At 40.9% G+C, this 14,815-nt stretch overlaps 1 protein-coding gene across 2 annotated transcripts in view; it reads left to right on the top strand.

Moving 5' to 3' along the window:
* The window catches only part of SORT1 (sortilin 1), a 50,264-nt gene that overhangs the window by 10,519 nt on the left and 24,930 nt on the right, over window positions 1-14,815 (top strand). For both annotated transcript variants that reach the window (XM_081010522.1, XM_081010521.1), the window contains exon 2: window positions 14,151-14,210. In XM_081010522.1, the coding sequence (XP_080866648.1) occupies window positions 14,151-14,210 (60 nt within the window). The remainder of the gene's footprint in view (window positions 1-14,150; window positions 14,211-14,815) is intronic.

The raw sequence follows: 14,815 nt of genomic DNA, 5'->3' as shown, positions 1-14,815 counted from the left end.
CTGTAGAAGAAACAGGGCAGCAGTGTATGTTACCAAACACTTGGAGAAACACATATTTGCCAAGATCATTATGGTAATATTGGGGGTTTCTTTTTCTCTCCCCACTCCACCCCCACCTCAGCCACCACGCTGAACTTACTTCTGGCCCTGGACTTGGCTGTAGCACAGAAACCAAGAAGAAGCATTGGGTGGGGAAGGTTTAAGCATTTTCCTTGTTTCCATGTTAACATTACAAGGCAAATGCAGGGTTGGGGATTCCATTATTGCCTCTCAAGGTGTAGTTATGCTCACAGTTGACTAAATGAAAAGATAGACTAGTTTTGTCTAAAATAATTTCATTTTCTTCTGCTGGTCTGGGGAAGAAACTATAGCTGAACATATCTTGGTCACTAAATATTTGCAGTAGAAGGAGAGAAGATTGTTCTTTGTGGTCTCTGTGGAGTCCCATGTATGGGTTCTGTGCTTATACCCAGCCAAAGTCTAGGACTTTCTAGAGCAGGGCTGGGAACTTGTGGCCGTTCAGATGTTGTTGGACTGCAACTTGTTCCTGACCGTTGGCTAGGTTGGCTGGGGCTAATGGGAGTTGGAGTCCAACATCATCTGGAGGGCTACAGGTTCCTCATCCTTGCTCTAGGGCTAGATGATTAATATTTTTGGTGGGAGGCCTGCACTCTGGGCATATTCTCAGGAGGACCATGACCCTTGCATTCCCATTCAATTCCTCCATGGCTGCAGCAGATTAAACTTTCTTTTTCTCCCCCAGGAGGAACGTTAAAATCTAGATTCCTTTCTCTTTTCTCTTGTTCAGTCTACAATGAGTTTCATTTTGTTTCTTTTGGTGATTCCCTGTGCTTGTTCGTGTTTCCGTTAGTGTTGACAGGAGTCTTATGATACAGTGATCTCTCTCTCAATGAATATTTTATTGATAGAATGCTCTATTTGTAGCAGTAGTTCCTTCATTTGGACACTACTGCTGCCACCTTTGCATTAATGAGTGGCACATTGTGACACCTTCCCTCTTTGTCAAAAGTTCACAAGGCAGACACACAGACAGGTCCGTCTTGGCTTTCTATGACCTTCTGGTAGCCGATTCTTGTGATGAATTCTGAGGCTCAAGTTATCAGGGCTCCACTGTGACATAACTCTGCTGCATCTCAATCCTTTCACTCTTGCCACTGACAGCGGGTGGTGCTGTGGGTTAAACCATAGAGCCTAGGGCTTGCTGATCAGAAGGTTGGCGGTTCGAATCCCCATGACGGGGTGAGCTCCCGTTGCTCGGTTCCTGCTCCTGCCAACCTAGCAGTTCGAAAGCATGTCAAAGTGCAAGTAGATAAATAGGTACTGCTCCAGCGGGAAGGTAAACGGCGTTTCCGTGCGCTGCTCTGGTTCGCCAGAAGGGGCTTAGTCATGCTGGCCACATGACCCGGAAGCTGTATGCTGGCTCCCTTGGCCAATAAAGCGAGATGAGCGCCGCAACCCCAGAGTTGTCCACGACTGGACCTAATGGTCAGGGGGTACCTTTACCTTTACTGACAGCTGAATCTGCCTTGGTGGATTGTTGCAAGTGCTGTGGTGGTTTCCTCTAGTGAAATTAAGACACTGTCCAGTGTGGCAGTTGGCACACCCTCTACAACAAGTGTGCCTCTGGTCTTACTTAGTGCTGACTGGTTTGGTATCAACATTTCTCCCAAACCTTGTTGTGGAGACAGTTGCTCTGATGCTTTGACTTGACTCATCAGGTGTGGAAGTCCAAGTGCATACCTTGGTAAAGATATCGGCCTAGGAATTCACCTTGGAGGAACTTTCCCCATTGCTGGACAAGTACATTGACACAAGTACATTGGAATGAATGGCCAATGATAAGTTGTCATATTTGTCACTGAAAGCATGACTGAAAAATAAAAGAAGAAGGGCAAGGGAAGTAGGGGATTATCTCAGAACCAGCATCTCTAGAGATGGTTTCTACTCTGTATTCTGCTGTGTTCAGGCTATTACTATCTCAGATCTTAAAGAAGCTCCAGTACATGTCTCCACTGAGGGTGAAGTTCAGGATCAAACCCTTTCTGAATGGAGGATTCACTCACTTTGACAGTTCCACCATCATTCCTGGTTCTGTGATTACTACTCTCTGCAGCATAGCTGTTCCCACAGGGTTTTTGTCCTTCCCCCAACTGAGGAAGTCCTCACATGCTTCCTGGTCTTGCTTCTAGTACAGATTGCTGCCACTTTGACCCCTGGTTGTCCCTGGGATCCTATTGTCAGGAAACATTCTCATTATTCGTACTGTGATCTCTGTTGTCCTTCAGTACCATAGAAAATTTTTGGAGCGATAGTGTATACTATGGATTATGAACTATGCCATTACGTGTCCACTTTTAACAGGGGACTACTTTCCACATTGATCACATGACCTTCAAAGTTACTCTCACCTCATTTGAGGCATTGGGAGTGATGCTGGCAAACATTTGATATGAAGGGTTTGGGCGAAAGAATCTGGTCAAGGATATCTTGCTGATCTATTCTAACACTATTGGCCTTTTAGATGAAGGTTCTTTCCTATAGGAATAGGAACTTTACTAGTGCTTTTAGCACTTTACTAGTGCTATCTGTATTACCAAACAATGTTCTTGCCTTCCTCCATGTTATGGCTGGGAGTGGGACTAACTGTTGGGAGGTTGCAGGGCTGAAAATTTAATTGTAGGAGTTCTGGGTATGAGCACTGGGGAACGTGGACACATCTAAAGAAGGAAAAAGGAATAAAAGTAAAACAGTTTAAATAACTGACCGGATAATAAAAATGTTCTGAGTAGATAAATATATTAGAAGCTGGTTTGTAGTGATGACATAGGCACCATTTACTCCATCACTTTGCATTAGCATCTTTACCGCAACTCCAGCAACCCTAATCTCTCCCCGCTGCATGCAAGCAGTATAGGGTACTCTGTTTCAGTAGAGCTGAAGAGGAATTCCTCCACTAGTCCTTGCTAGACGAGTATTATCTTTGCTGGGTCTAAAACAGGCTCCATGATTTTACAATATGCTCTAGTGTCCCTGAAACATTGTGAAGCTGAGCTGCTAATGGCCCTGCTTTGTGAATGTTGTGGTGATTGGCAAAATAAAGTGCTAAGTTGTGATTTTCCTTTCTCACTGAATGTTAACTGAGTTATCAGCAGTATGTGTAAAGAATCCAAGACAACAATATTCTTTAAATGTTTGTTTTGTTGTAGATCTTTCATTCTGTAGCTACTCTTCTAAAGATATTACTATTTTATTTTGGACATATTTCACAACATTTATATACTGTTTGAATGTAAACCTCAAAATGGTTTACATATAAACTTGCTGGGCTCTCTTGTATAGGTAATCCTTCACTGTGGTTGCAGTGATCTGGATGCAGTATTTATGTCTCTCAGCACCTATAATGTACCTTTTAGTGCAGTATCTGATTTGAATTAGTATTCGAACTTGTTAATAATGCAAGACTTCTGTTTTAATTTTTGGTTCCGTTGTTTTCGCTTGTGAATTACCACTTGATCATTGATCTTCATGTGGAAATGTGAGGAACTGAGACATTAGTCCTGCCTACAGTGGGAGAGAAATGAATCTTTCATAATTATGGAGCACAGTAGCATTACTGCTGTCACTCGACTGTTCAGCACACTATCTGTTCTTATAAGTACCACAATGGGTGATGTGATTAAAATACAGCTTAATTCCCAGAGTATATAACCTCATAAATTAGTGTTGCTAAGGAGGGGCAATAATATTATAAAACCAGATGAGAGTATTGGCTTTATGCAATGGAATTAAAACAATTTCCCCACTGTATTCGTAGTTGCTGTTGTTATTTATTGAGTTTATATACTGCCCGATACCTGGAGGTCTCAGGGTGGTTTATTATTGAGAAGTAGCAGGCAGAATTAGCATAAGAGCAACAAAGCAAAGTTTTACTTAAATTCAATTTAATTTGAGATCTTCTAGTTCTGTCTTTTTTTAAACTAAAAAATGTTAAACTTCGTAATAAGACCATTTCCCCCACATGTCCACAACCTGGGCAAATTAGCACTGAGCAAGTCATTAATAGCTTTTAGATAAGGATTAGACAAGATCATGGCCAACCAGATACCTGTGAGGAAACCCACAAGCAGGAGACCCCCAAGGCCTGCAGAAAACTCTCCTACTAGATGCAGAGGTTTAGCATGCTCCATTGCTGATAAAGATTCAGATCCTGGATATGTGACTATTAGGTGCAAACATGGGGTTGTTAATAAATAGTTATCCTTTATTAGGCATAGCAAACCACACATTATCAAGCAGACACCGTATACAAATTGTGCAAAATACGAGCTCAACATAACAAGGTTTGTCCCGGTCAATCTTTAACTCCAGAGAAAATCAATTTGCATAAATAATACAGTACAGCACTACCTCCCCTACTTTAAAGACATCTCCGCTCCTTAGGAATGTTGAGCAAAGAGCAACGATAAACACAACCCCAATTAACTCCATAGTAGAGGAAATTGAAGAAATAACAAACAGTATTCAAGATTTGATTCGTGACCTGAACAAGCCTAGGGCAAACCCCCATGAACCTGCTAACGTGGGCAACAGGAATACAAACAATGATAGGTCTGGGAAAGAGGAGATACTGGCCTTTCTACAGGAGGAATCCCCGGTAAGAGACTCACCCAACCAAGAAAGGTGTTTGCAGAGCAAGGGACTGGATCCAACTATACGCCGAATCAATATGTATGATACTATAGATAATCCATCTACACCTCTATCCATAGAACAGACTTTGCCCACAGTTATGGAGGAGGAGCAAGCATGATCAGAAACTACACAAATTTAGTTTGAACTCAATCAGAAGATGCACATTGGGAAGCTGGTCACTCCGAGCGCTGAGCTGCGATTGCCCCCAGACGAGGACCAACCAGAAACCTTCCCGATAGATAACATGGGGTTGTTTCAATACCTCATTTTCAAGTGATGGCATCCAGCATAGTTCCCCTGATCTAATTACTCTTTTGTTTATATTCCTCCAAGAAAATATGTTGATAGAACTTCATTGGAAAACCAGATAGTGTAGTTCTATTTGTTTGTGCCCTCACTGTTTGTTTGTGCTTCTTGGCTTCTTCAGTGGAGCAGCCAACATTGTTGAGCTTCTGTTAAAGTTTTAGGGGCAGGCTTTGGTTTGGAGGGCGATGGAACCTCAGTTTATTGAGTACTTTCAACGCTTTTCTATAATTTTTGCCCCCCTTGGCTACGTCCATGATCACACATCATTTAATTACAATAATAGGATACATACAATGGAAGACACTTTATTATAGAGATTGTTTTCAGTATTTGAATACTGGGATGTTTGCTATTTCCTTTCTTCTTATTGTACAACCACATAAATGCATATTTCCATAGTCTCTCCTTGCCTGTCTCTTGGTTGTGTGATGGAGAGCTGATTACTCTCAAAGTGGTAGTGATTATTTAGCCTGACAGCAAAGTAATATGTTGGAAGTTAGTTGGTGATGGACTGGACAAAGTATTAAAACTTCCAGTACTGTTGGGAATCATCTTTGAGGGAAAATTAGTTCCTGTGTGGAATGCCTTTTAACCTTTTAATAAAATTTAAGGTGCATATTTGCACATCAACATACTCCACATGGTTATTTGTCAGTAACTGAAAAACAAATAGTTAAAAATAAAATTCAGTATGATTAATAATCAATTATTACCAACATATTCTATTATATATATGCTTTATAGGGGTTAGTTAAAGACATCTTCTAATCCAAATTAAATATGTTAAATAATAAAAAATATGTGGGCTTGATTATAAATAGAATAACTACTTTCCTATATCATGAATAAATGCAACCTATTCCCTTCTGTGAGATTTCTAATTCTTTCTTTAAGATGGTTACCAAGTTCCAGCAGTATAACATCTGTAAACCTTTCACTAGCTTTAGTGCTTAAAGTTAATTTTATTATGCTTAATTGTTTCCCAAGTTTCATTAACAGACCCATCTTACTAGGTCCCCAAGTGCTTTACATGACTTTGCCTCTATGTGGAGTGTTTTCATGAGTGTGGTGAGGCAACAGCACAATCTATACCGTGGGTATTCTCCAAGTCTTGATTGAAAATAGCCTTTGAGGCAGACAGTGAGATGTGAATTGTGCTTAATGTATTTTTCCATCTGTCTAACTTGTTGGCTTTCAGAAAAACATGGTCAGAAGCCTGCTGAATCGGTTACTAGAACTGGAGACTCCTGGATCACTTAAGTATCTGGAATTGCCAATACCACTAAACTGAAAGCTCTTTGGGATACAAATTGTAAAAAATAAATAAAGGTGCTGTGCTCTCAGCTGACACCCATCTTGTTTGGGAACATATGGATTTGACAGCTCTTGAAAATATAATTGGGGAGATCTCACATGTCCTTAACTGCCCAGTTGATTTCTTGCGTATCAAACTTAGGTCAGAAGCTTCCCTAATTTGTTTTCGAATGTTGCCAACAGGACTGACAGAACCATCTGCCTTCCATTTAATTAATTAATTAAATTTGTATAACACCCTATATCTTTAGATCTCAGGGCGGCTCACAACATGAAATTGTTCATGGCACAACACTCCTGATAACATATCTGTAGGGTCAGATAATATCTGTTAGGAAAGTCAGCGAGTGCTCTGAGATGTGATTGATCCACTGTTGCCCCTCTGTAATTACGTCTGGCAGGAGCTTGTTTTTCCAGATTTGTGGGGATAATTTGGCACTGGTCACCTCCAGACTGTATTTTGTGGGAGATTCTGTCACATACCAGATTTGCTCAGTTAAAGTAGACTAAAGTGCACTAGCACAACAAACCCACTTTAAAGAAAACTGAACTTTTTGTGATAAGGAGAGTGACAGAAAAAGGATAATGATCAATTAATGAGAAGTCATATTACCACCGCACAAACAAATCAGGGTGAAGTCTCATCATATACTGAATTCCATATAGCCTCCACGCAGACAAATCAGAATGAATATCCAATAAGGTGCAGATACTATATAACAGGTATAGGCAAACTCCGGCCCTCCAGATGTTTGGGACTACAATTCCCATCATCCCTAGCTAACAGGACCAGTGGTCAGGGATGATGAGAATTGTAGTCCTAAACATCTGGAGGGCCGGAGTTTGCCTATGCCTGCTATATAACCTCTCTGTGCAAGTTTTGTGCAAACAAATCAGGATAAATTTTCAATAAACAGGTCATATGGAAATGACCATTGTTACCTATAAGTAATAGATTAGCATCCTAATTTATTATTGAAAATTTTTGATTGAAGCGTAGTGCAGAAATATTTTGAGTAAATGATACAAGAACTCAGTTTTCTTGTACTGACATATTTAATTTTTGAATTTATGAAGGGTAGATTAGTAAAAATATGGGAGGAAAAGAAACAGCCCTTTTAAACTGAAGTATTACATTCCAAGTGTTTAACTTGAACGTTTTGATAGACAAGCAATTCTCAGTTTGTCTGAAGGCAACTAGCCATTATAGCAAAGGCTAAGATCCCAGATTATAAGTGGTGATGGACATTGAGTGTGAAAATATTGTTGAGTAACATGGGTATTGTTTCTGACATCACAGGAGACACACACTGCTAATGCTGCTTATGAATGTGTCTAAGTTATTGTGCAATTAATAAACATCCATTTTATCTTTATTCTTCTTTCTTGCTCCATTTCTTTCACCGAAAGCTCTTTCTTAGTTTGCCTGTGCTGCTGATTCTTAATTTTAACTCGGTCAGTAGTTTGACACTTCTCAGCATCGCTAAACATATCTCTGAACCAGATACGGTTTCGAATCATGGAAGTGCATTGACATTGCCCGTTCTGTGTCTTTATTGAAGGAGCAGTTTGTACACAAATAGTTCTTAGCAGCCTCTCCCTTCTTCAGACTAGTTACTAATTACAGCCATGTTTCCATAGCTAAGAAGGGTAATTTAACCCCCTAGCATCTAATGATCAGTTTCTCACTCAGTTCTGCTTTCATAGCTGATGCAGTTTCTTTGCTTACCTCTTTCTTTTATTGCTGTTTGTGCGTAGCATATTACAGGATGCAGTTTTTGGTAACCTTGCTCTGTGCCTTGAAAGTAAAATAATTTCAGTAATCTGCAAGGAAGTCTGGCACATATCTGGCCCTGGCCATACAAGCTGACTCTGATTCACATGCTTTGTTTTGGGAAGTTTCCAGCCTTGCTGAAACTTGTTTGTGCCTCTTCTACCTCACTGTGTGGAGAAAGTGATGGCTGAATTGCTGTCCGACCTAGAGATATGAAGACTTGGTGGAAAACAAGGGAGGAATGGTTTTCTCTGCTCCTCCACCAACGGGCCAGGAATAGTACTAATGTAGAAAACAACATTCTGAAAGAGATGCTGGTTGAAATAATTTGGAAATAAGTGGTTTGGAATTACGGGTTGTTTCCAAAGGTTTCTTTCCTTCAGAGAGAGAATAAGCTGCAAATCTCCTTTGGGAGAAAGTGTAGGAAAGAAATTAAGGGTTGAACCCAACTTAAGTCATGCTCATAGCAGATCCATTGAAATCATTACAAACGGCTAACTTAGGTCCATTATTTTAATGGGTCTATTCTGAATTTGACATAGTTGGTTTCCACCACAAATAAATATAATATTTTTTGGACCCAAAATTCAAAGATAGCAAATAACATTGCTACTGTGTGACCAAAGTAGAAAACATATGCTTTGTTAAATTAGTATACTGATACTTGCATATTGCGGTAAGCCATAGTCTGAAACAAACTAGGACTTACTATGAATGAGCAACGTGCTGGTACACGTTGCTTAAGTCACACACCCTTGTCCCTCCTCCTTTCTTTACCAACCCAGAAAGAAAGAAACTGTGTTGCATGCGGATCATGTGATCGGCTTAGTGCTACATGTGAATCAGGACTGTTGGTTTGTTTCCACACAAACCACAAGAGAAATTCAAGGCTTGTGTGTTTATTCTATGTAGCGGCGTAGCGTGGGTTGTCAGCACCCGGGTCAAGGCAAGTAATTTGCGCCCCCTAACCCGGGGCAAGGCAAGTAATTTGCGCCCCCTAACCCGGGGCAAGGCAAGTAATTTGCGCCCCCTAACCCCTAACCTGCCGCCGCTGCCAGCTGCTTCTTGCTGCTGCCTGGTCTGGTCTGGTGTGGTTCTCTCCCGCGCTCAGCGCTGCGCTGGGCGGCCGCTGCACTGTCCCTCCCCCAGATAGTCCCTCGCTCTCTCTCCGCACCGCACGCCTGGCACCCACCCCCTCCACAGTGGGCGGCGACCCAGCGGCTCAGATCGGATTCGCACAGCCAGCACTGCAGTGAGAGAGAGTGAGTGAGCCAGGTAGGGGCAGAGAGCTGCGAGTGCGAGCGTGCCCCCCCCAGATGTTGCGCCCAGTGCGGCCGGCCCCCCCTGCACCCCCCACGCTACGCCACTGATTCTGTGGCTTTCCATTATGGTTGAAAATGATCATTATCTCTCCAGCATCCCAGTTTGTCTGCAGAAAAATGGGGGTTAATATTGGATCTCCAGGGACATGCATCCAAGTGAAGTTGTTCCTTTGTCCTTGTCATAAAGGGAAAGTGTATGGTTAAACCTCATACCCAGTTGTCACTTCCCTTTGAAATAAAACACCGCAACAACTCTATGAGCTGAGGTACTGCATCACGTTGTACTTCTCCGACATGCATATTAATATCTAAGTTGTAAAATACCATTTAGAAAATATTCTAGTATCTTCCCACTGACCTTTGATTTGGTACAGAAAAGAATAAACATCACAAGCCTTGTAGATGTCAATTCTTATATCAAAATAATTGCTTGTGGAAGTAATGGTGCAGGTTTTTTTTGAAAAGTTTCAATCTTGCTTGCCATCACACAGCCAATATATTCCACCAGTTTATCCATTGCCACTGTTCCCAGTCTTTAAACAGAATTCTCTCAATACTGAAGGATTAGGATCTTTCCAGTTCATAGTGATGGATAACTTAGCAGCTACTATTAAATTCAAAACTAATGCTGTTCCTGAAGTTCAGAATATTTCAGATATCTCAATATTTAACAGGTTGCAAGGCAAGCTGTTACTTGACTCCCAGTTTCATTTGTGTAAAACTTGAGCATGTGACCCTAGGGAAAGCATTTTTGAAAACACACTGTGGTCTGCAATAGTTATTGTCCTTTCTCTTTTCCCCGGGGAACCAACAATTGCAACTGGATTCTTGAGCACGATAGCTCATCTTGTTTGCTTTCTAATCAATGTGACCTGGAAAAGCAGCATTTCTAGCACACATATTTTTTCATGATACTTTTTGGCTGCTTTCACAGATCTGCACTGATATTGGAAGATTTTGAAGGTTAGCTCTAGTATATACTCCTAGTGATGCAGTTGGTAAGGCTTGGTTGGCCAGCCTTCTATTTTCTAGTTTACAGCAGTGTCTGCAGCCTGGCTAGCTTTTCAGACACCTTTTAACTGAATAACTTTCTAAAGAAATGCCTGAAGCAGCTAATATTATAGTGATATTCTGTTATATCTTACTCCAAGAAGACCCATGTATCTTAAATAGAACCCAGTAAGGCAGACATGTATGTGCAAAATATTTTTTTAATGTGATCCCATTGATATCCCAAGATGAAATTGTGCAGGTAGCTCTTAGAAATGTTAAATAATCAATACAAATCATTGAAAAATTGTAATCATATTAATTTTTAAATCCCTTGAAAAAAATTTAAATTTTTAAAATTACTGTATTTTTCGCACCATAGGATGCACCGGACAATAGGACGCACCTTATTTTAGAGGGGGGAGAACAAGAAAAAAAAATTCTCCCCCTCTCTGCCCAGTGCCCCTTCAGCGAAGCAGCAGGAGGCGCTGCACAGAGAGGGGGAGAATTTCCCCCCTCTTGTTTTCCCCCTCTAAAACAAGGTGCCGTTTCAGGTGCGTTCAGTCGCCTTCAGGCAGCTACCTTGGAAGCCTGGAGAGCGAGAGGGGTCGGTGCGCACCGACCCCTCTCACTCTCCAGGCCTCAGGTTCCTTTCGACCTGCTCTTTGGGGCTGGCGGGGGGAAGCCCATCACCAGCCCCAAAGAGCAGGTCGGGGAGTAGTGGAAAGGCGTGCAGCGGAGAGGCTGCTGCCATAGTCGCGCGTCACCTCTCCAGCTGGGAGAGGGTCACGGGGCTATGGCTTCTTTAGCCCTGCACGCACTCTCCCTGCTGCAATAGCCGCGCGTCACCTCTCCAGCCGGCAGAGGATCGCGGGGCTATGCTGTCTTTGCTCCATAGGACGCACACACATTTCCCCTTCATTTTTGAAGGGGAAAAAGTGTGTCCTATAGAGCGAAAAATACGGTAAAATTTAGAGTAAGTCCATCATGTGACATATTGTATTAAAGTTCATGAAGAAATTGGTGTTTTTAGTTTTGACGCCTCTCAGTTGTGGGCTGAGCTGTTAAGGTTTTTGCAAGGCCAAAATTGTCACGTTTTTGAAATTTCAAATCCTCATAAATAAAAAAACGGGATGAGATAAAACATTAAAATTTTAGATTTAAACTTAGTTTTGATCATTCAACAAGTGTACAAAATATTAAGAAAATTGGATGACATGAGGTAAAAAGGTTCGATCACTGGAAATGGAATGACCCTCAACATATGTGTCCCAGGTGCTTATTGAGCTGTGAACAAAGCACTGTGGCATTCACAGTACTGCAGGAAACTTTGAGCTTAATTTGAGGTGGCTTTTAAAATTCTAAGGTGAGGCCATCTATGAAGATCTATTTTGCACTGTATTGCTTTCTGTGTTAACATTTGACACACATTGTGGTTGGTGTATCTCTTTGCAACCATAATAGCTTCTTCTCTGCTATTGCAATAACCTTACAGTGCAAGATTAGTTGTGATTTAGACCTATTAAGCAGGTGCTGGCACAGGTTTCAATGGATGTCAATTGTATAGGAACTTGGGCTTGAAGTACATGTTACATTATTATTAATTAAATTTATATACTGCTCTATACCTGCAGGTCTCAGGGTGGTTCACAAAATAAAATTACAATATAAAAACACAAAATACACAATCAAAATATAAACAGAAACAGCCAAATAATCTCCCAATACATAAAAATAGTTTTATTATTTTTTTTAAAATTAAAAAGCACAATTAAAAAGCAGTTTTAAAAATGTAAACGCAGTTCTGTGATTTCTTTCATCTGTGTCTAGTGGCGTTTTATATATACATATATAAGGCTGCATCTGAGTAGAAATGTGAGATGCCTAACTACTGTTTAGTTCAAAATTGCCCACTCCAAGCTGCTTTTCCCCCCAGAGGAGTGGGGAAGGGAAACTATGGGGACTATTTCCCTTTTTGTCCTCTGCCTGAAAAAAGTAGTTCAGGAGAGGTGATTTCAAACTAAAAAAGGACAAGTGTTAAGCAGCACACCTTTCATGTGCTCAGACTGGTAGGCTCCTTTAGTTTTAAAAGCAAACAAACCATGGAGGAAAGAATCTGAACTTGGCATACCATGTTGCTTCAGCCTTGGCTACATCATGACAGAATAATGCTGTTTGCTTTTGTACATGTGTCAAAGGTGCTTCATTAGTAAGTTCTGTTGTTTCTTTCATCTATTCTCCATTGTTGTTATTTTAAACTGGAGTAATTTTTTAATTGCTGTGAAGGAAGCCTTAATTTAAATGTGTCATTCACCTACATTTAAGCAAAATCAAAATTTTGCAAAGTCAAAGAATAATACATGTGTGAAAAGAAATGACATTCTATTTTAGGGTAACTTATGCCTAATTAATGCCCTTCCACCGCATGGATATTTATGATTTCCTGGAGGCTCTAGGTGTCCAACAGAACTATGAGATGGAAGAAGGGTGTTAAAGCTTTTAAATGGCCCCAGGGTCTTGTCCAGGAGCTGTCAAGACTCTTTGGTGTGGTGTGACTCTGAACTCAGGCTTCTGGTTTAGCAATGGCATACAGATAGCATAGAATAAATAATCATGGTAGGCACCTTGAGTACACTGAAAGGACAGTAAGCTTCTTGTAACAGATATGTTAGAAGTAACAGATGTGCAGCTTGTTTTGCTTTTAGGACAATGAGCCATTATGTGTTTTATATATGTAAACCACCATGTGATCTTTGGATGAAGGGCAGTACAGAAATTTAATAAGTAAAATAATAATAATAATACAGTGGTAACTCGGGTTACATACGCTTCAGGTTACAGACTCTGCTAATCCAGAAATAGTACCTCAGGTTAAGAACTTTGCTTCAGGATGAGAACAGAAATCGTGCTCCGGTGGCACGGCGGCATCGGGAGGCCCCATTAGCTAAAGTGGTGCTTCAGGTTAAGAACAGTTTCAGGTTAAGAATGGACCTCCGGAATGAATTAAGTACTTAACCCGAGGTACCACTGTAATAGAAGAGTAACCAAAGTGATCAAAAGCTCCTGGTGGTAACATACTCAGGGATTTCCAAGAATTACATGGACTGGTTTGAGGAAGTCTCTACAAAACCATGAGGTTAGTGCTGCTTCCAGTTTCTCTTCTACACTGATAGCTACACCTTCATGGGTTACAGAGACTAAAACTATATACAGTACTATATTCTGCACCTCTTCCTTATTGCTTGACATGTCAGCTTGAGGGATTTTATTATGAACAGGATTGTGGGAGGAGTCCCTGCATGAACTCTCTTCCCCAGTTCTATGGAGTCAGCAAAAATCCAGTGATATCCTGAGTAAAAGGACTGAAGATCCATATGGCAGTATATTAAATGCCAGCAAGACATATCTAGGAGAGCTTATTTTGGGTCATTCCTTATGAGAATTTCATCCACTCAAACCCTTGCATAGGAAATTAAATCTAAACCATAGTAGTACAGAGATGCTGTTGGATCAGCTTCTGGGTTGTATGCTGTGTTCCCCGAAGCTCAGTAAGCTATTATTTTTCACATAGGGCACATATGAGGCAATGTGATTATAAAGATCCTAAATTTGTGTCCAGGAACTGCTTGTTACCATGATTAGAGTGAAGGGGAAATTGGGAGAGACTGTTTCCTTTCTGGCACTGGATGGAAGACTACAGGACTGAATTATATTTCTAATTGCTTTTACAGCGTGTCTTCAATGATCTCAGTGGCTCAGTGACTCTATCCTGGATTGGTGACAGCACTGGGGTAAGTAATACAGATAGGTTGAATAGATTTTTAAATATTAATTTCGAAAGGAACAAAAGCACAACACGTGAAATAATAATTCCTCCAAGTGCATGACTCAGTACTCTCAATAATGGATAGTTTTACTTTAATCTTCCCACATGGAAAAGTAGGGTTGTTCCTGTTTGATGGGTCATGAATAATGATCCTCTTCAGATGTAGGTCTTGCAAGCCATTTGGGTTCTTCTTTTAGCTATTACCTTCCTACTCATGGCCAAGGAAGAAGGGACACAGTGTAGGTGTTATGTATATTGGGTGACTCACTCTGGATTTGGTAAGAAGTGTCTAACTGCCCATCCAGACTTGAGGTGAGAATTGCTTCAATACTGAAGTCTTACAGAGGAGGAGGAAGTACTCACCGCCTCTTTCTTCACATCCGGCACAGAGAAATGCATCTCTCTTTGAAAGTGTAAGCAACAACTAATGTTCCAGGCATACTGAAGAATTGCACTATATAGATATTGTTGGTTTCTGCTTCCCATTTCTCCCTCTGCTGCATCCTGTTGCATGACTGATACCAGGTGTCAGTTGAGGGAGAAGGAAGCCTAATAGAACTAATATCTCAG

The sequence above is a fragment of the Podarcis pityusensis genome (genome assembly GCF_964106645.2).
Source record: "Podarcis pityusensis genome assembly, chromosome: 6".
Lineage (NCBI taxonomy): Eukaryota > Metazoa > Chordata > Lepidosauria > Squamata > Lacertidae > Podarcis > Podarcis pityusensis.
The sequence above is the reverse complement of the archived record's forward strand: the minus strand, read 5'-3'. Positions and strand labels throughout refer to the sequence as shown.